This window comes from Atractosteus spatula, chromosome 3 (assembly GCF_055471065.1).
Source record: "Atractosteus spatula isolate fAtrSpa1 chromosome 3, fAtrSpa1.hap1, whole genome shotgun sequence".
Classification (NCBI taxonomy): Eukaryota; Metazoa; Chordata; class Actinopteri; order Semionotiformes; family Lepisosteidae; genus Atractosteus; species Atractosteus spatula.
The window spans coordinates 18,683,521-18,708,203 of NC_142708.1; the positions used below are offsets into that span (position 1 = coordinate 18,683,521).

Here is a 24,683-nt window from a genome sequence, read left to right on the forward strand (position 1 = left end):
TGTCCTGACTGTGTGTTGTGCTCCCTGTCCTGCTTCCTCTTTCCAGCAACCAGTGCTGACTTATCAGCTAATGTTCAGCCGCCGAGAACTGGGAGACGGTGCTTAGTGTGAGATACCCCAGTCAGGCCTTCCTGGCACTTGCCCAGAAGAAACGTTTCTCCAGGCTAAATAGGCCCAATGTGCTAAAAATTGTTCTTGCGTGACATAGGGCACGTTGATTTTTTTTATTTTTTATTTTCTATTTTCGTTGAATCCTTGTACTGGCTTGGACATCAGCTGCATGGAAATATAAGAATAAAATGACTGCTTTGTCTTGTCTTCCCTGCAGGTTTTTTCTCATCTCTCCGTGAGGGAACGCTGTCTCTCTGCATCTCTAGTTTGCAAGTATTGGTATGATCTGTGTTTAGATTTTCAGTTCTGGAAACAGATAGACCTCAGTGGCTTGCAACAGGTTTGTGTGAATTTTTCTTTTGCAGAATCATTTTTGCACCCTCATTTTGACCTGTAGATATATTCTGTATTAAGTGAAAACGTGTATGCTTTGAATTAGAGTATATACCACACATGCGATGTTGGCATTGTGCTAATAACGGAGTACGTCCTTTTGCAGACCATTGTTGTAAAAAAGCAAGAAAATAATGCACCTTTTTTATGTGTCTCTTGCAGGTCAAAGATGACCTTTTGATAAAGATTGCATCAAGGAGGCAGAATGTGACTGAAATTAATATCTCTGATTGCCGGAATGTTTTAGACTATGGGATTTGCTCTCTGGCCTCGCAGTGCACAGGTCTCCTGAAGTACACGGCCTATCGGTGTAAGCAGCTGAGTGACCTGTCCCTCATGACTATTGCAGCACACTGCCCGCTCCTTCAGAAAGTGCATGTGGGCAACCAGGATAAACTCACAGACGAGGCTCTCAAAAAGGTAAACCTAAGAAGAAAAATTGAGAAGTGTATGGAACAGCGCAGTATACCTCTGTAAAGTATACTTTATAAATGAACAAGTAATAGGTTTATTCCATGCTGAAAAAAAGAAGAAAGAGAACACAACGTTTCGGCTGTGGAGCCTTCTTCAGGTGTGAGAGAGACAGGGCAGTAGGCAAAGGTTAAGTAGCGGGAGAACAAGGGTTGGGAGGGAGGAGGAGTGAGAGGCGGGAGCAGGGGACAGAAAGAGAGGCCAATCAAGAGGTGTGAAGTCAGAATGGGTGCAGAGAGGTGTGAAATGAAACTTCCAATGAATGGAGAAAATTTAAAAGAACAGTAGTCTGTCGTTAAGAGAAGGGAGAATGTGTGATCCTAGCTGCAGAAATACTTTATAAATGATTCTTTTTAAAGTCTTGCATTGTTTTTAAGGGATTCAAGTGCAATTTTTTAGCATATCTTTAGTAGGGTTTTCTATACTGCTATTTATAAATACATTAAAGCATAGTTTTTATTATCAGGGCTATCCTAATGACCAGTCAGAACCGCATGTTTCAGTAGGCTACATGCCTACCTCCTGGAGCCCTTGAGGCTTTACAGAAATCAGCTGCTTCAGGAAACTATTTTCCTGGAGGCAATAAAAAGGGTTTTTGTATTGATTCTTTCTGTCTGCACAGAGAACTGCCAGATCATTAAAATGGGCCCAAAAACTATTGCTGTTTTTATGGTGTTGATGAGGCGGTATTTCAGTTTGCATAAAACAAAGAGGGCCCTGTATTTAAAACACTTAAGCACTTAAACTGCCATTGCTTCATGTGGTAAGATTATTTTCCACAAGAAAGTCTGAAGGGGCTCTCCTCATGTGTTACCTATCTATCGTTTGGTAGATAGTAGCTAATTGATCAGAGGATCTCCTCCAGCAGCTTACTGGGTTTTGAGCTTGTTCCAGACACCCAAGTAGTGTCTTAAAAGAAGTGCCTTCTGTTTTTGGTTTTAAATATTTTCCAGTTATGTCCGCTTGTTCGTGTTTTTAATTGTCGTTTTTTTTTCATGTTGCGCATAATGACGATTTCCTTTCTTATCTCCTTTTGGTGGGGAAAAAAGAAAGTCATCGTTGTAAATTTCTGATGTGGTTTTCTGTTCCTTACAGCTGGGGGAGCGCTGTTCAGAGCTGAGGGATGTTCACTTTGGACAGTGCTACAACTTGACTGATGAAGGCATGATAGCGTTGGCAAAGGGCTGCCCAAAGCTGCAGAGAATCTACATGCAAGAAAACAAACTGGTATGTCTCCTCCATAGTGACCAGCTCTCCTTAAACATACACCGTGTTCTGTTACAGGTTGCTTATACAAAAAGGCACAGTTGGAAGAAATGTAAGTGATTTTAACATTATGCCATGGAGACTGCTTCACCACAAACTGTAAGTTAAATCCATGCCCATTACTGCCCCAGTAAGACATGTCTGCTTTAGGTAAACTAGTAGCTGCCATTTCTCATAAATATCAAATGCTATACCACACTGAAATTCAATAAGCCCCACAAATAATAGTTATTTAGAAACAGCTGTTATCACTAGTCAAGGAATATACTGTACAGCCAACCAAACAACGAGAGGTCTGAGTCTGTTTAAAATAATTAAGAGTTCTGTATGTGTTCAAACTGCTTTTGAGTGCAAACAGACAATAAATGTCATTAAAAGAATCCACCCTTTTAACCTTAGATGATCTTTGTTTGCGATTGATTATATCAAAGCTGTGTTTCTGAGTCATGCAGAAAAAGCAGCAGGTTCAAATTTAATTCTTCATTTTGGAGCTCACGCAGCTCAGATATCAGAAGCTTAACCTTGCTAAACATGTGGAAATTGTTTAGAAACCTTTTTTTTTCCCCCCAACTGCCACGTTCAGCTGCTTTTGCCCAAAACAAAAGAGTATGATGGCAACAGCAAAAAAGCAAAAGAAGAAAACATAATTCCTAGCTATGTTTGTATCTACGAGGAATAAAGTAGGCTACTACATTATACTTCGTGATAAAGCTATAATAAAACAAAGAAACCACCAACTCATTTTTACGAGCTTTGGAGATGTCTAATAATATTTCACTTTATCATTAAAAAGTCCTGATATATGTCTGGTTTCTTTTTAGCTACTCCAGAACTTCAGTAACAGAAGGCTTACAAAAGTCAATTATTTTAACAAAAAAGTTGTACCAAACAGTATTCTGCTTAGGCCAGACATATTACTATTGATAAGCCTTGTCTTGGAAACTGTATCTTCCCTGATCCTTATACACTGAGACATTCTGAATATCTCCTTCTATGCAGTATTCCCTTTCTATTGCAATTTGATAGGTATATTGTCTGTTCTCTTTTTCCTTCAGATTTTTTCCCAAGTGTCTTTTTGCCTATGCTCATACAATTAATGTACAGTTCATAGTAGTTTCACTTCTGGTATTGCAGAAGTTTTTTTTCTGCATATTATTTGCCTTGTACTAAAATACAAGAGGAAATCGAAGAGTGTATGAAGTTTTGAAAGCGTGGTATAGTTTGATGAGAGACGAGAGGCCCACAGTGAGGAGATAATTTTACAGTGTCTCTGTGCTAACAGTAGATGTCACTGGTGCTCCATTTCAGATACAGTAGGTCTGCATTTTGTTATAGATTTTATTTTACTTGTAGCTCTTTATGAAGACCTTCTGTTAAAAATGATTGGTAATTTATAACCAGCTGCAGTTCTAATTTCAGGAAAATGTGAACTAGGTGGTGGAAATTATAACCTGGAAGAGGGCAGCAATAGAAAAGGATGTAGGAATGAATCAAGTCTGAAATCTGATCCTTTGGAATTTTATCATTGCGTTTGTCTGATCTTTTTGGAGTGTTATATCTCAGTATACGGTGGTTTCATAAAATGTAGCAACAGAAGGAAACGGTTAAGTTACTGATTTTTCTTAAGCACCATCTGGTTCCTGCGTTTTTAGCCAAAGTCCTTTTACCGCAAGCCCAAACTACGTAGCTTTGTTGATTATGTAAAGCCTAATGGATAAACCACACAAAAGAAACCTAAAACAAGACACATAACCAGATCCCTGGAATTTGAATGTTTGCATTTATTAATACTGAAACACTTTAGAAACTCTAGATTTAAGACGACCATCATAATTATTCTGTACGTTTTGCCTCTGACCTCAGTTCGACATTAGGAAGCGTTTTTATGAGAATGTTTTAAAACTTCTGTTTATTGTGGGCCACATTGTGCTGCCTTGTCAAATATGCTACAGAAAAGAATCTTAGACCTGATGGATTTGCCTTTCGCTGTAACACAAGTGTACAAGCTCTGGCAAAGACTGTCGGAGACATTTTACATTGACTAAAGGGATGTTCCTCTTTTCAATCAGTAGTGTGGCTGCCGGAACATTGCAGTCATATATTGATGCTTGGCTTTGATGTCTGTCTCTGTCCAGCTTGGCCCACTGGTTCAAATTAAGATGTGACAATTTAGCATATCCATGTGTGGTGTTCAGCTCTGAATTAGCTGTCATGAGGGGTTAAGTGTTACTGCGCTAAAAGCCTAAGAGATTGTGGGACTGTAAGAAAAGGAGATGTTTAAAATAACACTTTGAGGGATATCACTGTCAGCATGAAGAATTACCCAGCCTTTTCATTAATGAGTGCATCATTAGACTTGTGGCCTCAAAATGGTGTCCTTTTCATACAGGCCTTTTTAAACCTTTCGTGGTTTCTTCTGCACATATATGAGACCATCATCAATTGAAAAACACATTTTAGCAGAGTTCAAATGGTTGTGATCTTTATTGATGCTTTGTCATGCCATGCCCAGTCTTCGGCTGTAGTACGGATCTTTCATAATGACCAAGTGTTAGGTTCTGGTTTGCTGAAATATGTTACTTACCACGAAAGTATTTAACAGTTTTAGGTTTTTCAAGGCCAGAATTCAGCAAGCAATGCAAAAATGTCCTGGAAGTTTTACGTTTTTTTTTTAACATATACGAGAGCTTTAATGCTTTCATATAATTATCTCTTCCTTAAACAGGCTTACTTGTTTTGTATATATATTATTGTATGTTATTTGGAAATTTAATTTTTAAAGTTTCTGCTTGCATATAGAAATCTTTAATGTTAACAAATGGTATTTGCCTTCAATGTTTGTAAATATAGCGGCTGGTAATTTGGTATTCGCTTCATGGTTAGAAAACAATTTCTACAGTACCGCCAGTTACAGTAATAAGAATATTGTATGTTTAGATTTACAGTGGATGACCAGAGAATGTATTTAATGCTGTCCTATTTAAAATTTCGTAGAGAAATTGTTTTCCTTAGCAGGCTTTGGTAATTATTTTAAGCATTTGATATGATTGTAGTGTTTCTACCTTAGTTAATAGAGAGTAGATTAATCGCTCAATAAGCAATTACCCTTTTTAATTAGAAATTTAGAAGAAGATTAAAACATTGATTTCCCTTACCAAAAAGGAGAGTCATTTCTGAATTATTTACAGTCGGCCTGTTCTTAAAAGGTCTGATTTCCTTGAGCATTTAATTCAAAACTGGAATATAGGCTAATAAATTTCTCTATCAGTAGTCATAAATCCATAGAGTCTTACCCTGCAGGATATGGCATACTTAGAACTCGATTCTCCAAATAAAAAAAAAATCATTAACTCATTTATTTTTGAGTAATCCCTCAGTAACAACTGCCTGATTAACATATTAGAACAGTTTCAGTGCAAAAAGCATTAAAAATGGAATGTCTAGAACATTGCAACTGGGAACTTAATTCAGATTCTATTGTATTTCTTTAGTATATGCAGTGTCATTTGTCTAGGAAATGAAAATGAAATCTTAATATAAATAATGAAAGCCACCATTATAAAAAAGTTGTTGAAAGAGTATAGTTTGGGTGGGAAGAACCCAAGTTTGTCCTTTAGCCATCTTTAATTCACATTGCTCATGGTCTTCAAAAATGGGATTATACAGCCAGTATGAAGTGCTGTATCCACGAGAAGAGCAACTCCTTCACGTTGGCCTAAGGTCCCATGTTGTGTTGATCACAGAAGGGTTCTGTTCCACAAGTCATTACATAGCCTGGCTTTTACATAGCACCCTGCTCTGGAAGGCTAGCCCAAGAGCCCGTGGGTTTGTGCTATCTGGCCTCTCGTATCCTACGCAAGGCTGTGATACTGTGTCCACAGCACCGGGGGGGTGGGGTCTCCTAGTCATGGAGGCTTTGTTACAGCTTCCCTTTGAACCTCCCTGGTGTGCAGACTTGCGTTTTCTCTTTTTGAGTGTGGCATTTCTCCTGACCGTACACATCTGCCTGGCGACGGGTGTACACTTCACTGTCGGCCCCAGAAGGGTGCTAGTTTGGCAACAAATAGCGTTGAGCTGCCTTGTCCTTTGTCCCGTTGATCTTCAGCCTTCATATGCACTCCGCAGAGGAGCAGCGGTGAATGTGTTGACCCTGTTTCTTTCCAGAGAACCAAGGTTATGCTCGTAACCTACTGTGTTTTGGAAGGGAGGTTTGCTCTTAATGCTTTTTAACGTGGTATTCATCAGTGTGGCAATAAAGAGACAAGTGAGCACAACATTTCATCATGGTGTACAGGGGAATGTATCACTGATGCGTGTGGGTGATAACAAAGGATAAAAAAAACCAAAAGTATTGCACCAAAGTATCAAAAAAAAAACATTTTAAGATCTTTACTCCCTTAGTGTTAAGTGTAGCACTCCGGGTTTGTAGCCTAATCTTCTCAGATTTCAGAAGCTCTGACGGTTTAACTTAGTCAGTTTATTCTACTGACTAATATTTGGCATCAACACATTGCTCAACAGAAGGTATACTGTGAAAATCACAGGCTAGTAGCACTTGTGGCCACCATTGGAAGCAGTATAAACGTGCTCAGTGCCAGTTTGCAGATTCTGACTTGTGGGATTGTCATTCTTCAAACAAAGCCTGGACAAGGATGTATGTGTTCACTGGTCTCTGAGCTCCAGATGTTGTACAATTGTCCCACCTCATCCAATAACTATTTAAAGGGGTTCAAGTCTCACACGTAGGATATCTATAACAGAACTGCCATATTCTTCACTAGGAAGAAAGCCATTGCAGCAAGTTCATTGTTCTGCAAGAGCATTCACACATGAGGAGGAGGCAACATAGGACCAACCAGTCAGGTTGCTATCAGTGGCTACAAGCAGGGTTCAGTAGTAAAATGCACACTGCTGCTTGAATCGTACTTTGATGATGATGTGGTATGATATCGGAGTGGTGTTTTGACGTGGTCTTCAGATTGTGGTCCATCATTGGCTTGTTGGATTGTGTGTTGGGTTATAATGCTCCAGAGGCCGAGCAGCAGTGTGCTGATTCAATTCAACCTCCACGAACCTATTATATGAAAGAGTTTGTGTCTTGATAGATGGGGCATGTGGATTGCTTTATGTCATTTTCTTGATTTTCACCATGACTTGAAATTCAAAAGGTTAAATCAGTTCTTTCATTAATGAGGTGATCTTAGTGCTTGTCAACATTATCACTTGAGTGTATCAGGGTCAGCCATGAATGGTCATTCAGAATACCACCAAAAACATTTAATCAATATCAAATGTTTGTATTCAAGATTACTAAAATATAATTGTGTCTTTTGATGCTCAGTATGGACCCTCAGTGTATAACAGCTGTATTTGGGGAGTTAGCGTTTTTTTCAGGTCCTTTTGATCGAGGTCAGTTTGTGATCAAGGATAAAATAACATCAAGTGTTTGTTTGACATATTGTTTTTGAGTGTGCTTCCTGCTTTCCAAGTTGAATTATTAAGTGTTTGAAATAATTGAGTAACTGAAGGGTGATAAGCTAACTCTCCTGATATTTGTTTGAGCCCTGAATTTTCAAGGCCTCGACTTCAAGCGCACCTTTCTTGGAGTGAAATCTTGTCATGTTCCTTTCAACATTGAAACAAAATCATTTTTTTATTTTTCTGAAACCCGAGAATACATATAAGAAAATACCAGAGGAAACATACATAACAATGTACCAATGTATTAGTAGACAATGCTATTTCTACAGTATATCTCATGAATCTTTCCAAAGTATTGTGATTTGCAACCAAGGACAGGTTACTATTAGATTTCAGAAGTGACTTCATTCAGAGAGTGATTTGTTTGTTTTTTATTTTAATTGGAAGTTTTTGTGTTTTTTAGTCTATTGACGAAGTATCCATTTAATGGAAACATGCACATTGATGGGATTGCACATTGAGTGTTTTTGTTTTGCCTGTAGCTAGAGGAAGCACATTTATTCTGCGGTAAGAAGGTACAGGATATTGGACATAAAGAACTCGGATGAGAAACTTTAAAATCATACAGTAGACTTGGCTTTGTTCCGCTGCGAATTTTGGAGATATGGTAATAAGGATCAAGTAAATGTTAATTCCATGCTGAAAAAAGGAAGGAAAACAGTGTTTCAGCTGTTTCAACTATCTTTAGGTGTGTGAGAGACTCAACAGCTGAAACACCTGGTTTCTTCTTTTTACTTTTTAGAGTGAAATTAACCTTTAGTTGCTCCTTTGCAGTTCTTGCACACTGACCCAGCTCCCCACTTGAACTTGATAGTAATATGACTGTTAATAGTGCTTAGAATCCAGTGTTTGTTTTATACAACCCAAGTGACTCATCCTTTTAGTTGCAAAGGAAAGAGTCATAACTAGAGAGGATGATACAGTACATCAGAAAAATGTAATTGTAATGAAAAAACAATCAATACAGTTTATTATGCATCTCTAAATTACATTCTTGGTTATAAATGTGAGGTGGGTTGAAAACTCACATTTTCGTTCCCCAAAACATGAAAGTGTTTTGTCAATATATTTGAAGAAAATCAATAGGGCATTACTACCCAGTATTGACCCTGGTCTTGTATTCTTGAGCAAGGTGCTTTATCTGATTAATCTTGCTCACCCAATTATACAAATGGGTACCATTCTTGCTAGGGGTACCCTTATCATGGAGTAGCATTCCATAATGCTAGAACAGTGAGGTTAGGTTTTGGCCCAGTAAGCTGCTGTTATGGACATAGATTTGAAGAAACTTCTCCGTCAGCACTATATGGGTCTGTATCATGAAAGGTGATGGGGAGGAAAAAATATGGAGAAAACAAATAATATTCCTTTCAAAAATGTGTAGTCTCTCAATGAAGAATAAATAATTGGATTGCTGTTTTAAGAAGGCTGTTTTTAATAGACTCACATAACTATATGAATTTGGTATAAGCAGTTTCAGAATCATATTCCGTCTGTGATATGAATAGGTCCTAGCCCTATGCACTGATGCTATTATGGCTGTTATTGTTATTCATTTAATCTGATGCCGCTATCCATGATGGTGATAGGTGTGATTGAGTTGATCAAAAACTTCTTGGTTGGAAAACTAACTACAAAATTATGGTAATCTCAAAGTAATGTAAAATCAATAATGTATCAGCAAAACCAATTATAAATGGTAAAACCTAAGAAAAATCCAATACATTTTTTGGACGTATGGCCTCCATACATAGCTTTAAAACACATCAAAACTCTGTTGTCTGTAAGTGAAGGTATTACTCCTAACAAAACCAAAAAGTCTTTGGTTTGTTTGTCTGCCATTTTAACAGACTAAACCCAGGCATATTTGGTTTTAAAAAAGTCTCAGTTCTTTAGCTCTACAGTCCAGTATGGAAGGCCGGTGTCTATCAGTCAGGTAAGTCTTATTTTGGCCAAGGTAGATGTTTGTAAAGTAAAAAGAAACGTATACCCACAAAATAATAAGGAACATAGTATAAAGTGAAAGATATGAGCTTTTATTTATTTTTATATTCTGTAAACTTGTCAGCTGTTCATCTAATTTTGACTTGAGTTGGACTTTTTGGACCATGCTGTTTTTGTTTGTGGTAACATTTCTTGCTTTGCTATTTAACAAGTTTCCATCTACACCTGGAAAACTAATATGTGATGTATGTTAACTCCTTTTGCACAAGGAATTCTTGAAGGAGGAAAAAATCAACAAACATTTTAACACTTCACTGCTTTATACCAACAGTTTGTCTTGCATAATGTCTAGAAATGTAGAGACTTTATTCGGTTCAGTGTTTTCATTTTCCAGTCAGTACATATTATACATGGCAGATCCTTTTCAATATAAAGTTCAAACAAATTAATCTCCTTTCTAATGCAAGCCCATTAAGAGGAAGTACGTGTCTCGCTGAGTTGTCATTACGCAGGATACTGTGTTCATAAAACCACAACATTTTCAGTGTTCAGTGACATCATAGGTAATGACTGGTATCTTCAGTCTGCAAATCTACGAAAAATCATAGAGGTCAATATGATGATTTTAATTAGGCTGAATGTTTAATGTAAATGGAATTGTTGATGACCTAAAGTAGATTAACCAAGTTCTCAATTTGTCTAATTGCAGTGCTGTCCCAAGTATTATTTCCTGTCTGTTGGAATGTATGAGGATAATCGCATTGAGATGCAATTAAGGACAAAATTATATAAAGTGTTTGGTAAATTATTTTCTTTCTTGTATCTTTATATTCACAGCTATTCTTAAGCACAATTTATAGTTTAGTAAGCATCTGTGTCATATTTAATTATAGTTTAGTAAGCATCAGTATCTTATTTAAGTACATTATTGAAGTTTTTATTACTACAAAGGTATGTCTGACATCATTTTTGGCCTTTTCTTTCTTTGTTATAAATTAATTATAATCCTTAGTTGCAGATCATTTACATAAGAGAAATAATGGTGAAGTTGTACATATTTATAAATATGGTATATTTAAAAGGAATTTATTTGTGTTACTTGGCCTTTTGCATCTCTCCGTTGTGGTTTTAATAAGGCTTGTGTGTCTTGTCTTATCTCTGTGAAGTGTCTCCAGTAAGATGTCCAAGATGACATTATTAGTTTGGAACCACTCTTGGAGAATAGTTGATATTGGGCCATCAGTGACATCGTACCTGTAGCTAGATTGGTGCAGAATGGTAAACTGTCCTTAGGTTATTATTGTTTTTCTTTTGATCAGTTCTGGCACTCCGGAGAAAATATTTTTATAGCAGATGCACTGCTATTTGTGTTGAGCAACTTTTTTGTAGAGCAGACATGACGATGGTAAATGCAGTTAAATCGCCTCATCAGCTGTGCCCATTAAATACTCATTTAATGAGGTGAGATAGTACTCTGCACAAGACACTTGATTGTTTCATTGTTTCAATTATAATGGTAAAGTATTCTGTCGTAATCCAGTCTACTACTGTATATGTACTTTTTCATTACATCCCATCAATACTATTTACTTCCACTAGATTGAAGGTTATCCTATTTCTCTTTGAAGTTTCAGTTGCTGGGTTTTCTGTGCCCAAATAAATGGGCAAGATGGAGTCACATGGTCTCCTCTGGTTTCTGATCTATCTTAGCTATTATGCAGTTTTGCACACATTTGACTACTGTATTCGAGACAAACAGCCAGGGCCATCCTGTGTGTCAATTTGTAAAGGCACTCTGTGATCACAGGTTTGAGTCTAGGTCACGTCACTAGCCAACTGTGACCAGGACTCCCCATGCTGCAGCTGGCTGAGCCCTGCCGAGGGCATTGTGGGATTAGTTAGCCAGCGCTCTCTGGGCAATTCGGTGACCTCTGTGGCCTCCCAGGTGCTTGCAGGAAAGTGATGCTGTTGGTGAGGGATGCGCCTTTTCTTCAGTCAGTGCTGAACATCCAGTATGGGGCAGTAATGCCTGTGAAGTGTTCCAAAACCGATCGTATGAAGGTGTTTGAAGGTGTTCAGCTTGTAGGAACCTACCTACACTTCCCCTCTCTGTCCCTGCTGTCATGGGGTTTGTAGCTGCAAGTACAAGGTTTGGAAAACACAGTTGTTTATTCTATGTAGTTTTGGTGAGTATAACAAAAATAATTGGTGATTCTATATTTGTAAAAAAAAAAGCTTAACCAAGTGGGTGGGAAGAGTCTAACAGTTCCATTAGGAAAAAAAACACACATGACTGTAGTAAAAGCTTTCATTCCTAGAGAATGGGATGCAAATGAGATTTTTTGTACAATAGGTTGAATGGCCTCCTCTCCTTTGTAATTATCTCATGATTACATCATAAAGCAATTATTGTAATCACTCCTTTATAGTTTTAATGGATCTTATTTTTAGGTTTACTTGTACAGTAGTGTAATGTTATTGTTATAAGCTTTTTGAATTCAGGAAGCCTTGTCAGGTGACCTGCTAAATGCTGAACCCGTGATGTCTTGTTTTCATCTGTCATTTAACCTGGACTGTTAATTATAGCAGATTATGATCCCGTAGGTACGTTAGTTTGCTTTTCTTCATTATAAAATAATAGTGTTAAAAATGAAGACAAATCTAAAGTTTCCCAGAGAGTTTAAAAGTCATGAGATCCAGCAGAGGCTTTTCCTCCCATCAGAAGTTGAAATGCAAATATTGCTGTAAAACAACAAGACTGTTTCTCCTCTTTGAGTTTAAAAATGTTGTTCTGTAGAAATAACTGAGTTATCCCAGGTGTCCTTTCAATACAAGGCAATAGAAGACTTTGTTTGAAGTACGGTGAAGTAGTTCCTGGATTTTAACAATTCAACAGGCACCCCAGGAAATGCTTCACAGACCTGCTCTCTAGGGAAAGAACTTACTTGCAGAAAGTGAAGCTGCACTGGCCTGAAATTATTGCTCGGTGTGACATGGGAACAGAGAATATAAACATCTCGCACATGTTGATTGAGAGAATGTGATAACCTGGGTCATTTGTTAATCCCAGTATAAGTCCACTGACACCTCACTGATGAATCCTGAATTCCTTTCTGACAGACCTTTTCAGCCAGGAGAGGGCTCCCCAAGACTGTTTCAATTAAAGGAGCATTAGTGACATGTCTTAGACACTACAAGAGTACAACTGCTGCCCTTTCCAAAAATGGAAAAGCACCCATCATTAAAGTCGATATGCACTTAAATGGAGAAAAAGCAAAGCATTAAACTATTCATTAAATGTCTTTTAGATTAAAAACATATTTTTGTTAGAATGCCAATAAAAGCCTGCCTAAAATAGCATTCTTTTCTGGTCAACTCTCAGGGAAGATAATGGTATAATCTTTAGATTTTGTTTTGCTAGTGAAATATTACATTTACATATGCATGTTATATCTATTGCATCTTTTTTAAGGTGAAATGGACTTCATTTTGTTTGTTGTGATGCATCATTTAGGATATTAGATCTGATTTTTAATCAAAAAGAGTCTTGCCAAATAAATAATAAATGCCAAAGACCGAAGACTGTCAGAAGAGTAGCTTGTTCATGATTTATGGTGTAAATGAAAAAAAAATGGCTGAGCATGAAAAGACAGGTGCAGATGATGCTTTCTGTCTTCTCATTGTGTTTGACTATGCTCAATTAACCTAAGCGCATTTCTTTCAGTGACAGCCTGCAGACAATTGCATTTGAACTAGTGTCTAATATGCCCTGTAGATCACTTGGAGTATCTCTGGATACTTCAAACCTTGATCAGGATCATTTAAAGTTGATGTCCAATATTCTGATATGAATACTTTTAAAATTAATATATGCTATATATGACATACATTATTCATGAGTTGTATTAGTTTACATTAGTTTCTGTGATATACTGCTGTGATTAATTTTCCTTTGAGAGAAATAGGGATTTTTAATCTTTATTATCTGCAATGAGTACTTTTAAATGCTAGTCTTCTCTTTTGTGAGTATATCTTTCTGCTTGTAACTTCGTAGAAACTTGTGGGTGAACATTTTAGGTTTTTTGATCAAAATCTGTTTTGTTTAATATCTATGCTTTTGCTAGAAAGTGATGTTTTCCAGTTTTTTTTTTAACTGGAAGGAACACTTGGAGATTAGTACATTACAACTATTATTACAACACTGCTACATTAGTAACAGAACTTAGGGTGTTTAGATAATCGTAGCTGGTAAAGCATTGCTGCCTATATGACTTCATAAACCTTCAGGCATCGTTTTGGCCAGAACGAAGTTTGCTATGCATACTTTATTAGGTCACGTTTCAGGGTACTAGACCCGAAAAGTTTGTTTTCCGTTTTAAAAATGAAACGCAAAGATACAATCGGCCAAAGATAAATCATCCTTTTTTTTATTGGAACTCCGATCCATGAGAAGTGCTCTTTGAAGATGGGAAATTCATAACTTTCATTGCCTCCGCCTACACATGAATCAGTGATCCGTATCGGCTTCATGTAAAATCCAACAGAAAGCGAGCTCAAATACTTTTCACTCTCTTTTCATTAAAACAAACATAATGAATAGTGAAGCAAAATGTGTTTTATCAGTGCATGGACATATGTTCCTGAAGTTAAAAGCAAGACTCGCAAATCATAATGTAGATAGTGGACATGATACAGTGCTAGCATGTGTTGAAATGATATGTGATTAATCTACATTATGACCATTTAATACATGTGAATGCGTTTTCCTTTGTGTGGAAAGTATAAAGCATAACTGTGATACTCATCTAAAACTTCACTTCCTTTCCTTTTTTGTGCTTGATTTTTTTATGTTTTTGATTGATTGCTATCAATTAATTGGCTTGACGTCATTCTGTGATGGCATCAATCAAGGCCTGAAGGGGGATTGGAGAGGCCACTGTTAATAGCCTCATGTAGTTAGAAGACAGTGGGCTATTTCTTTACAGCTTTCAGGCTGTCTAGGTCATCTGACTTTACTTACAAGAGTTATGACCTAGAGAAGTTAGATCACTTCTTTGTGTTTTTAATACTTTTGCATTATAGGCAAACAGCATAAGGCTTTGGTATGATCTGATACAATTGTTTTTACTTTAGAAGATAAACTCATGATTATTCCCTTACTATTCTGCTGCAGTAGTTTCACTTTCTTTTAAGATGTATGAAATAAGTGTTTTTTTTTATATTGAGCACTAAATACGAAGACACTGACAAAACAATTAGCGCGGTGTTGTGAAATTAGCTCTCGGGTTTTATTTGAGCATGGTTAATGAGAACAGTTAATACTGGGAGTTTCACCTTAAATATTTTAGATGTTAATTTTCAAAACTGGAAATATTTAGGTAATTAGGTTATCCGTTTTGAAACAAGTTACCTTTATAAGAAAACATTACAACTAGTTTTTAAAATCCCATATAAGAAAGTTTTTTGGGTATCCACATTTTCTATTTTTCATTTATAAGAAATATAGTATTCAAAAGTATTAGCCCCAGGATGTATTTTGTTCCAAATGTATATTCCTGTTTAAAAGCAATTAATTTGAGTCATAACTGATAAAACTGATTTTCATAGCACAAAAGATGGAAAAAACTGCAAAGATAAAACAGTCTAATGATATATTGTTTGTGCTTACCTCCTTTTTCGTTTGCCACTGATATTAATTCAGGTGCTCAAAATTAGTTAGGCAAATCACACAGTAAGTTGAGTGGTCTCTGTATGTCTCTCTAAGGTCCCTCAGTGAATTTCAAGGAAAAATTCAACCGTGAAGACAAAGGAGCCGGCAAACAGCACAACTGTCTAGCTTAGTGATGTCACTATTATGTTGTGGGGCTGCTTTTCACTAGCAGCAGTTTGAAAGTCTTTCAAGATTGAAGAGGGAATGGATGCAGCATTGTACAGGCAACTCTTAAAGGAAAACGTGCATTAGGTCTGCAAAAGACCTAAATCTGAGACAAAAAAAACACCTTTCAGCAGGACAATGACCCTAATCTAGATTGGTAGTGACTTAGTAAGCAGAAAATGAATGTACCTGAGTAGCTCAAAGTCCTGACTTGAATCCAATAAAAAATCTCTGGCAGGAACTGACAATTTCTGTCTATCGGCAATCCACAACCAACCTGACCGAGCTTGAGAAAGTTGGAAAATAAGAGTGGTGTACTGTCCTATTGTACAAAGTCAGTAGAGACATCCAGCTGTAATTGCTGTGATGGGTGATTCCACCAACTATTAAATACTTATGCAATTGACGTATTTCAGATTTTTATTTTTCTTGGCATGTTTTTTATTTAATATTTAACTTCTTTCATCCAGAAACATTTTCAGTTTATGTATTCAAATTTCGATTAAAAATATTTGCTTAAAAAATGTGTACAGTTAGACCTCGATAATGGGGAGTTCAGCGTTCAAGATTTCGCCTTGTGATTGTTAGTGAACGCTTTTTCTGTATTCGCAGGTGTGCAGTATGAGTAAAAATGCGGGCACCCTCTTGTGTATCGCCATCTTGTGGACCTACTTCACCTGCTCTGCATAGAAGTCATAGCTTGGTTAACTAGAAGTTAGCGTGTGTGTAGATGTGCTTTAGTTATCCCTTTTCCGTCATGGAAAGCGTTAGATGCATGTTGTGTGTGTTATCGGAGTAATGCCTGTACACGAGTGTTTTGTTGCGAAATAATAGACTGCAATAACAATAAAAAAGGCTCTGTGGTCTCCGGAGTTATCGCAGTCTGTTCTCGTGAATCTCGTGGAAAACTAAATTAGAAGAAAGAATTTGACAAACCGTGGGAGCAGGAGAGTGAATCGATTGAGTGGGAAGAGAGTGAGTAGACTTTTACTTGTCCGTTAATACTGTGCTGCAATAAACTTTATCACAGTACAGTAATAATAATAATAATTAATAATAATTGCTTACACTTATATAGCGCTTTTCTGGACACTCCACTCAAAGCACTTTACAGGTAATGGAGACTCCCCTCCACCACCACCAATGTGCAGCCCCACCTGGATGATGCAACGGCAGCCATAGTGCGCCAGAACGCTCCCCACACATCAGCTATTAGTGAGGAGGAGAGCAGAGTAATGAAGCCAATTTATAGATGGGGATTATTAGGAGGCCATGATTGGTAAGGGCCAATGGGAAATTTGGCCAGGACGCCGGGGTTACACCCCTACTCTTCTTGAGTAGTGCTATTTTCCCCATAAGGAGTCAAGTCCTATTTCGCCATTCACAGAGACTTCAAGGTAAAGTACCTAGAAGTTGCTAATACCATGGCCTTTATTTTATGTCCATCCATTTTCTAAACGCTTTATCCAATTCAGTGTCACTGGGGAGCTAGAGTCTATCCCGGCAAGCAGCAGGCACAGGGTAGGGATACACCCTGGACGAGACGCCAGGACATCACAGGAGATACACACACACACACACTCACACCAGGGCCAGTGTTTCCAAAAGCCAGTCATCCTGCCGATAGGTCTTTGGGCTGTGTTTGAGGAAATGAGCACCTGGTGGAAACCTACGCGATCAGCGGGAGGTAATACAAGCTCCACTCCAGATGCACTGCGAGAACTGAACCTAGAGCCGTACCACGAGGCGGCAGTGCTAACCACTGTGCCACCCTTTACTCTATCTACCTTTTGTAATTAAAAAAAAAAGGGAAATCTTTGGAAGGGGGCGAATACTTTTGCCAGGGATTGTATATTCTCTTCCAAAGTCAGCGGTGCTCATTCATTTTATTCAATATTTGAAATAATGCAGTAATTTAAGTAGTGTGTAACGTACATTAACATGGTCTGGAAACATAATCCAATTCGTGACATTTCTAATGCCATTGGGTTTTGTTACTATGTGACATCACCTTTTTTCTGAAGCTATTGCAATATCTTTAAAAAAACGAAAAACAAACTTTTTTTTTTGTACAGCGTCTAATCCCACATTCTGACTTTAATTAGATCCTTCACCTTTGAGTGTGAAGCCCCTGAAGAACTAGGAATTATATGAGATTAGAAATGCCTCATTGTGTATTAAAGGAACCCCTTACTTCATTAAAACGCTGAAGAGTCGTATTAATTCCTTTTCGAAGTAGTACAATTATATTAACATTAGGGGGGCTAAACATGTCTTAAGATAACACTGCAATTATCAGTCAGGTAGTTTTTTGAGACGTTGCATGAGTGAAGACCATTTACAATTCAAATGAGAAGGTCAAAAGTGCAGCATCTTTAATGCACAAATCTCTTCATTATGTTGGTAATATCGCTGTGTGTCTGAGTAGACATTATGTCATTGTTACTGACACAAGTCTTTGCCAATATATGCACTTGTAGCTCCGATTTCTGGCTGTGACTCTGGTTAGTGACTTTTAATTGCGTAGAGCCACCGGCTTATTAATGATGCGGAAACGTTTGATATTATATTTGTACGTTTTGTGCTTATTATTTTATTGGTGTTGGAAAAACAAATGAATATTTTTGCTTTATATTTTGTGGATGTTGAACAAAGCACACAATGACTTACTTTTCAATATTTAACCTGCAGTTTTTTATTTCTTCTTTTCCCACATGCCTAGATTGCTACCTGATGGAAGGAAGTTGTTTTTTTTTTGCCCTTTAGGCACCTTGACATCCAGGATCCGCAGGCAGATCTGTGGAATTGGTGCCAAATTCATGCGATTTCTTAACTGGCAATGTTCTAGAATGTTGATCACTGTTAAAGGGCCAGCACTTTAACTTAGGAGGAAGTTTAATTCCACCCTGAAAAGTAAAAAGGAACTCCTTCAGCGTGGAATTTAGTTCTGTTTGTTCCCATGCAGCTCGCACGCTGGCGCAGCTTCCCAGTCGTCAGAAATGCAGGCCACATAGTACATCAAAACATTTCTGTGTGCTTTAGCTCCTTCGTAAGTTGTACCGCATCAGAGTCGGAGGTCTGAGAGCGAGCTTGATTAACTGCTGCCAGGCTGGCGGGATGAATTACCGACTTGCCGAGCAGTATTTCTGCTCTGAGGAATTGACCATACAGAGAGCTTAGTTATTCAGCTCTGTAATTTTGATGTCTTGTCAATTATTCTGTTTCTTTATTCTCGTTTTTTTCCTGCATTATTAGCAATTTACTCTTTAAATGTCTATTGGGGAAAAAAATAACTTTTTCAGACGAGTTGGAGTTTAATGTTTAATCTAACAGGTGTTCAGTTTGTGATGTCTGACATTGTTGAAGAAAAACACAGGCACCATAGACGGATCAGAGTTGCTTTTGGTACTTTTAAGCTGTTTCCGAGCGTATACTGTTTCAAGTGGATTTTGTCTATACCCTTTCTATGATGTTTTTGTGCTGTCCGATGTCAGATATTGGATAAAAAGAGAAAGATACACGTAAGATGGCTTTTTAAGATTTGTTTTTAGCCGAATCTGTGCTTCATTACATCATTACATAATTTGTAAGCACAGACTCTTTTTGTGCTCTGGGTGGACAAGTACAAAGGTAATACTACAAAAATACAATATGGTAGCTTGATAGTGGTGGTAATCCTACTGCACATCATAGATAATAGTAAATATTATTTGTTGCTATTAGGGCTATACTGCAGAAACATTAAGAAAAGTGTTTATGAGCCTAGTGAAGTGTGTTTATTACGTGTAGAAATGTAATTGCGATTAGCAACCCTGAAAGCAAATAAAGTTATGGGGACTTTAGGGTTTGAAAAGTAGTTTGTGAAAAGTGAAGAAAGTCTTATCCTAGGTGTTTGTCATATTCAGTGACCAGGTATATTTTGCTCAAGTATAAACAACTTTAAACGTAGTCCAAGAAACTTCACCTGCTTTAGTTGCTCAGCCAATACTTGTGGTTACTGGGAATAGATATATGATAATTGAAAAGTAACAAAGGTCATTTTAGCACATTCTTGTGCCAAACCTCACCAATGTCTGCTCTTTGGAAAGTGTCAGTCTTTTCTTGAGGCACTCTTTCTACCTTGATAATCATTATTATTGTATCGGATTGCCATTACAGTGATTGGACCATTTTCCATTAGTTCTGGAACTTTCCCCGGTCTGTACCATTATGCCTGTGACACTTCTGCCCACTCTTCTCATCAAAATTTAATTTTTTATATGTGCTCCCATTACCCTTAGTATTGACACAGAGGCTCCCCCAGATATTTCCTTTGTGACCCAGTGGAACACAACGAAGGCCTGTCTGCTTGAGCAAATAATCTTGTATTCAGTAAGAATCAATAAAACCTTACTGAGAGACTGTCAGAGCTGACAAATCTAATTTGGGAATTAAATAAACAACATTCGAATTCCCCCCACTCCTGCTCTTTATAAAAAAAATCTGACTTTGCAGACTGAGTTCAGCCCAGGTCCATCAGCCAAGCAGAACAGTAGCAAGACAAGGTCTTATGGTATGGATGTGAGGTCAGTGAAGTCCTCCATATCAGCTTCACCAGTCTACTGCCTCTCATTTAATACCTTCAGATTCGCTAGCAATCTGTCTCTCACACCATTGACCAGAGGGAGATCAATGAACAGTTTTCCAGTTTCTATTTCAACCATTACATCTTCCATTCCCTCAAAACACCACATTAAAAGACACTTTCTTTTACACCCCAGTCTATGTCCCCATCTTCACTTTCCAGTCCCTTGTCTTCGTGTACTCCTGTGTTTCCCTTTGCAGCTTAGCTGTCAATAATACCACCAATGTAAGAATGACGAGTGAAGATAGTTTTTTTTTGCTTGTTGCATCCTGATGATATATTTTAATTTTGACCTAATTAAAGGGAAAGCTTCTCTTCCAGTTTAGGAGCCAAGGAGTAGACTTGAAATTGACACTGAGAAAGTTACTGGTTTGGAAATCATTGCAACGTGTTTCTGCTCGCATATTTTCAAATCCAGGCCTCAACCCCACCCCTCTGATCTTCTTTGCTTTCGTTTACTAAGCCTGTTTCTAGAAAATGTTTGTTTCTCAGTCTTAAGTTTACTTTCTGCTCTCTTTGGCAAAATGTTTTCATTTGGCCCGAGAATGTTCCTTGAAAACATAAAACAATCCAAAAGGTTTTGGCCAAAGAAAGCAGTGATTTCTTACTTTCTTTTTTAATTTCCTTATTTCTGCCCAGACAGTACTGTGAGGACATGTTGTATTGTCTCCAGTCATATTCGGAAAGGATCTGTCTCCTGTAGCCTCTGATGGAAGTAAGTTCCTGTCAGTCTTGCCATTACTGACACTGCTGTTTTTCTCTTTCAGTTTCACACTTAGCACTAATCTCCTGGTCAGACAGTCCCCTGAAACCGTAGGTGCAATTCAGACAGCATTCTGACCTCAAGTCTGTTTCTGAGATCACTCCTGTGAATTCTAGTAATTTATTTTCCCTTTTCTTGAAAACCTTGCACATGTTTGGTAAGACTATCATGCAATGACTCTTTTTGATATGAACCTTTTTGTAATTTTACCCTACCCCCATTCCATTTTAAAGGACCAGGAAGTCAACTCCCAGTATCTTAAGGTTTATACATGTCTACCCAATTATGTAGTCAGTTCATTTTATTTCCATCAGCATTCTCCTGTAAGTTATAGTTAAATCCACACACATGATTTTTTATGTGCACTAAAATTGAAGGAAAAACAGAAGAACAAAACTTTCTTTGTGCAGCACTTCTGTACTGGATATGATCCGATTGAATTCAGCTTCCTATAATGCATGCACATTCCTATTTGTACATTAGCTAAGATTTAGCACAATGGGGTCCCACACTGTGAGAGACCTAAGCCTCCTGTCCCATGTTGTGGTTTGTCCCTTGGCGGTTCTTCTCTGGATGTGTATTCTGCAGCTAACACAGAAATCCATTATCCCTCACACCTCTCTCATCATTTTGGAGTCCAAAGGCCAGGAAGATCTCCTTAACAAAAACTCAGTTGGATACCTTGCCCTTTTCCCTAGGTTTCTGGCAAGGTGCCTCTCCTTTCTCAATGTGAGACTGTCTACCCCTGGAGAAAAAAGGAAAATATATGACTTTCTTGATTTTCTTCTATTTGAGTTTATTGTGTACTAGTGTTTCTATTAGGAATAGTTTCAGTGCTGTGTATTGTAGTGTGTCTGAAAATATACACATCATATAGATCAGATACATATAGATACACATCTGTATACCATATGGATACACATCGTACGCAACATATAGGTCATCATAGATTGCTCACAGCCGAAACGTTGTGTTTCCTTTCTTCTCTTTTCTTCTCAGCATGGAATAAACCTATTCTTGTTCCTTTGCATTATATAGATTACCTGATTTTGGTATATGGGGTTAGTTAATCATGTTAACCTGTAAAAGCAAAACTGAGGCAGGAAAGTGACCGGTTCAGTACAGGCGATCAAAATGTCCTTGGTTTTAATCAGATGTCTGCTGACAATGTCAGACTGCTCTTTGTCAGTTAAATAAACAGCAGTAAATTGAAACTGCCCCACCCAGAAGGTAGTCTGTTTTTCACAGTGCTTGGAATAGTGGATGGGGAAGGTCATCTATCCAGATGAGTTCTGTGTGTATGAGTGACTGTGTGCCATATGGATGGCCTCAGTTTTCAGATGTATTACGACAGTAATTCAGAAAGAAGGTAAATGAAGCATAGTTATCAGAAGCAGCAGTATGTTCCTGTCTGATGGATTGCTTTTGCTCTTTAAGCTTTTTACTTTTCTGAAATGTCAGCTTTTTGAGGATTGGCCACTGGTGCCAGACATGAGCGAGCACCTCAGCCTTCTGGAGAATTGTCATTTATGTTTAGCAACCTCGAATGAAATATAGCTACAAACGTAAGAACCAAGATGAGGGTTTGCATATTTTTTACAAAGTGCAATAACTCGGCAATCAGCAGAAAAGCATCTTGGGGAAGATGGAGTGCCCCTTCCTGATCCATTGATGTTGACTAAAGAGCTGATTGTTCTGTGAACTGAGATTTTCAGATAGAATCAGGAGCGTAGTGTCTACAGCTCCTTACATCCGTTTGCCTTTGAGCTCTCAGGATTGAAATGCACTGTGAACTGGAGTAGAATTTAGATCTCCATTTTCCTTTCCCTCTGCATTACTGGAACAACATTTGTTTTGGAAACGACCACTTAGGAAATAGGTTTTTGTGGCAGACGCAAAGGATATAGAATCTGAAAATTCACTCATCTTCATGTGATGCCTTCCTGGGGATTGTTTTTGTGGAAATACTTCCGGACTTGGCTGTTGCGTCAAGCTCAGCCTTTATACCGAACTGGACTGGGAACCAAACGTTGTGTGACTTAGATAGGTCTTATTGGGGGCAGTGGTGTGGTGGAGTTGTCAGGGTTCTGCAGTTGTAACAGGAAGGCTGTGGGTTCATATGTGAGCAAGAGACTTCAGATTGCTTCAGATTGCTAAACCTCCTTTATTAATGGCTTCTTTGAGGGTCATTGTAAATCATTTTGCTTGCTGTGCCTCCAGATTCATTGGAACAGGCAGGTCAGAGCTTGCAGCTGCAATATTTTTGTTTTCCAGATTAACATAAATTGTAAGTACGATATGTTTTATGTCTGGGTAATTCCATGTATACATTTGATCGTATTGGAATAAAAACATTTTATGATAAACAAGTGATTTTAAATGATCATAAATAATGGGATACATTCAGTTTAAGTAAATTTCAGAGAGTAAAAGCAGTCTGTATTTGGCTGCAAGTGTCTTGCAGCACAGTGATGATACCAAATTCATTGTGTTATTTGAGATGGTTTCTCAAACCTTTGCAGCTGCCACAATTGGTCCTTCCCCTTTCCTCATATAACACTAATTAATAATCCTTACACTTATATACTGCTTTTCTGGACAAGCCATTCAAAGTGCTTTACAGGTAATGGGAACTGCCCTCCACCACCACCAGTGTATAGCCCCACCTGGATGATGTGATGGCAGCCAAAGTACACCAGTACGCTCGCCACACATCGGCTATCAGCTAGCTAAGGAGAATAGAATAATAAAGCCAATTCATAGATGAGGCCATGATTAGTAAAGGCTAGGAGGACTTTGGTTAGGGCACTGGGATTTTTAATGACCACAGAAAGTCAGGCTTTCAGTTTTATATCTAAAAGCCAGTCCATTTTTTGTGAAGTATAGTGTCTCCATCACTACACTGGGGCATTAGGACCCACAGGGAGAGCTCTCACTACTGGTCCCACTAACACCTCTTCCAGCAGCAACCTTAGTTTTTCTGGGAGGTCTTCCGTCCAGGTACTGACCCGATTCGCACCTGCTGAGCTTCAGTGGCTGCCAGCTGTGAGCTGCAGGGTGATATAGCTGCTGGCGACATGATGTGCAGTTTTATGCAAAAATTTGGGCACTTCTGGCCAAATTACATGTTTTGTTGATTTTCTAAGTGAAAAGAACTTAACACAATCTCTGCAGCGAACAAACTTAAACTTGACATATTTCTGCAAATATTAATGCACAGTTACTATTTATTTGCTAAATTTTACAGAGTGAAAAAAATAAAAGTAAATGTGGCATGTGCAAAAGTTGATCCACTAGTGTTATTATTTTTGTTAGATCAGTGAAGAAACTGAAGCTGAATAGAGGTTAGATATTACAACAAGACGATGATCCAAAACATACCTCAAAATCAACCATGAACTACTTCAAGAAAAGAAAGATTAAGGTTTTGGAATGGCCTTCACAGTCCCCGACTTGAATGCTATTGAAAATCTGTGGGTAGATCTCAAACATGCAGTGCATGCAAGACGAGCTAAGAACGTTCTTCAAGGAAGAGTGGGGAAAAAATTCCTAAAGCAAGAATAGAAAGACTGTTAGCTGGCTACAAGAAACGTTTTGAGGCTGTGATTTCTGCCAAAGGGGGTGTTACTAAGTACTGACTGATAGGGTGCCCAAACATTTGCTATGCCACATTTACTGTTTTATTTTTTTCAATCTGTTAAAATCAGCAAATAAATAGTAACTGGGCATTAAAATTTGCAGAAATATGTCAAGTT

At 37.9% G+C, this 24,683-nt stretch overlaps 1 protein-coding gene across 1 annotated transcript in view; it reads left to right on the forward strand.

The window, feature by feature from the left end:
• Window positions 1–24,683, forward strand: part of fbxl17 (F-box and leucine-rich repeat protein 17) — a 316,022-nt gene that overhangs the window by 9,439 nt on the left and 281,900 nt on the right. Inside the window, exons 3-5 of the mRNA XM_088911430.1 lie at window positions 329–451; window positions 667–924; window positions 2,071–2,202. Of these exons, the coding sequence (XP_088767556.1) occupies window positions 329–451; window positions 667–924; window positions 2,071–2,202 (513 nt within the window). The remainder of the gene's footprint in view (window positions 1–328; window positions 452–666; window positions 925–2,070; window positions 2,203–24,683) is intronic.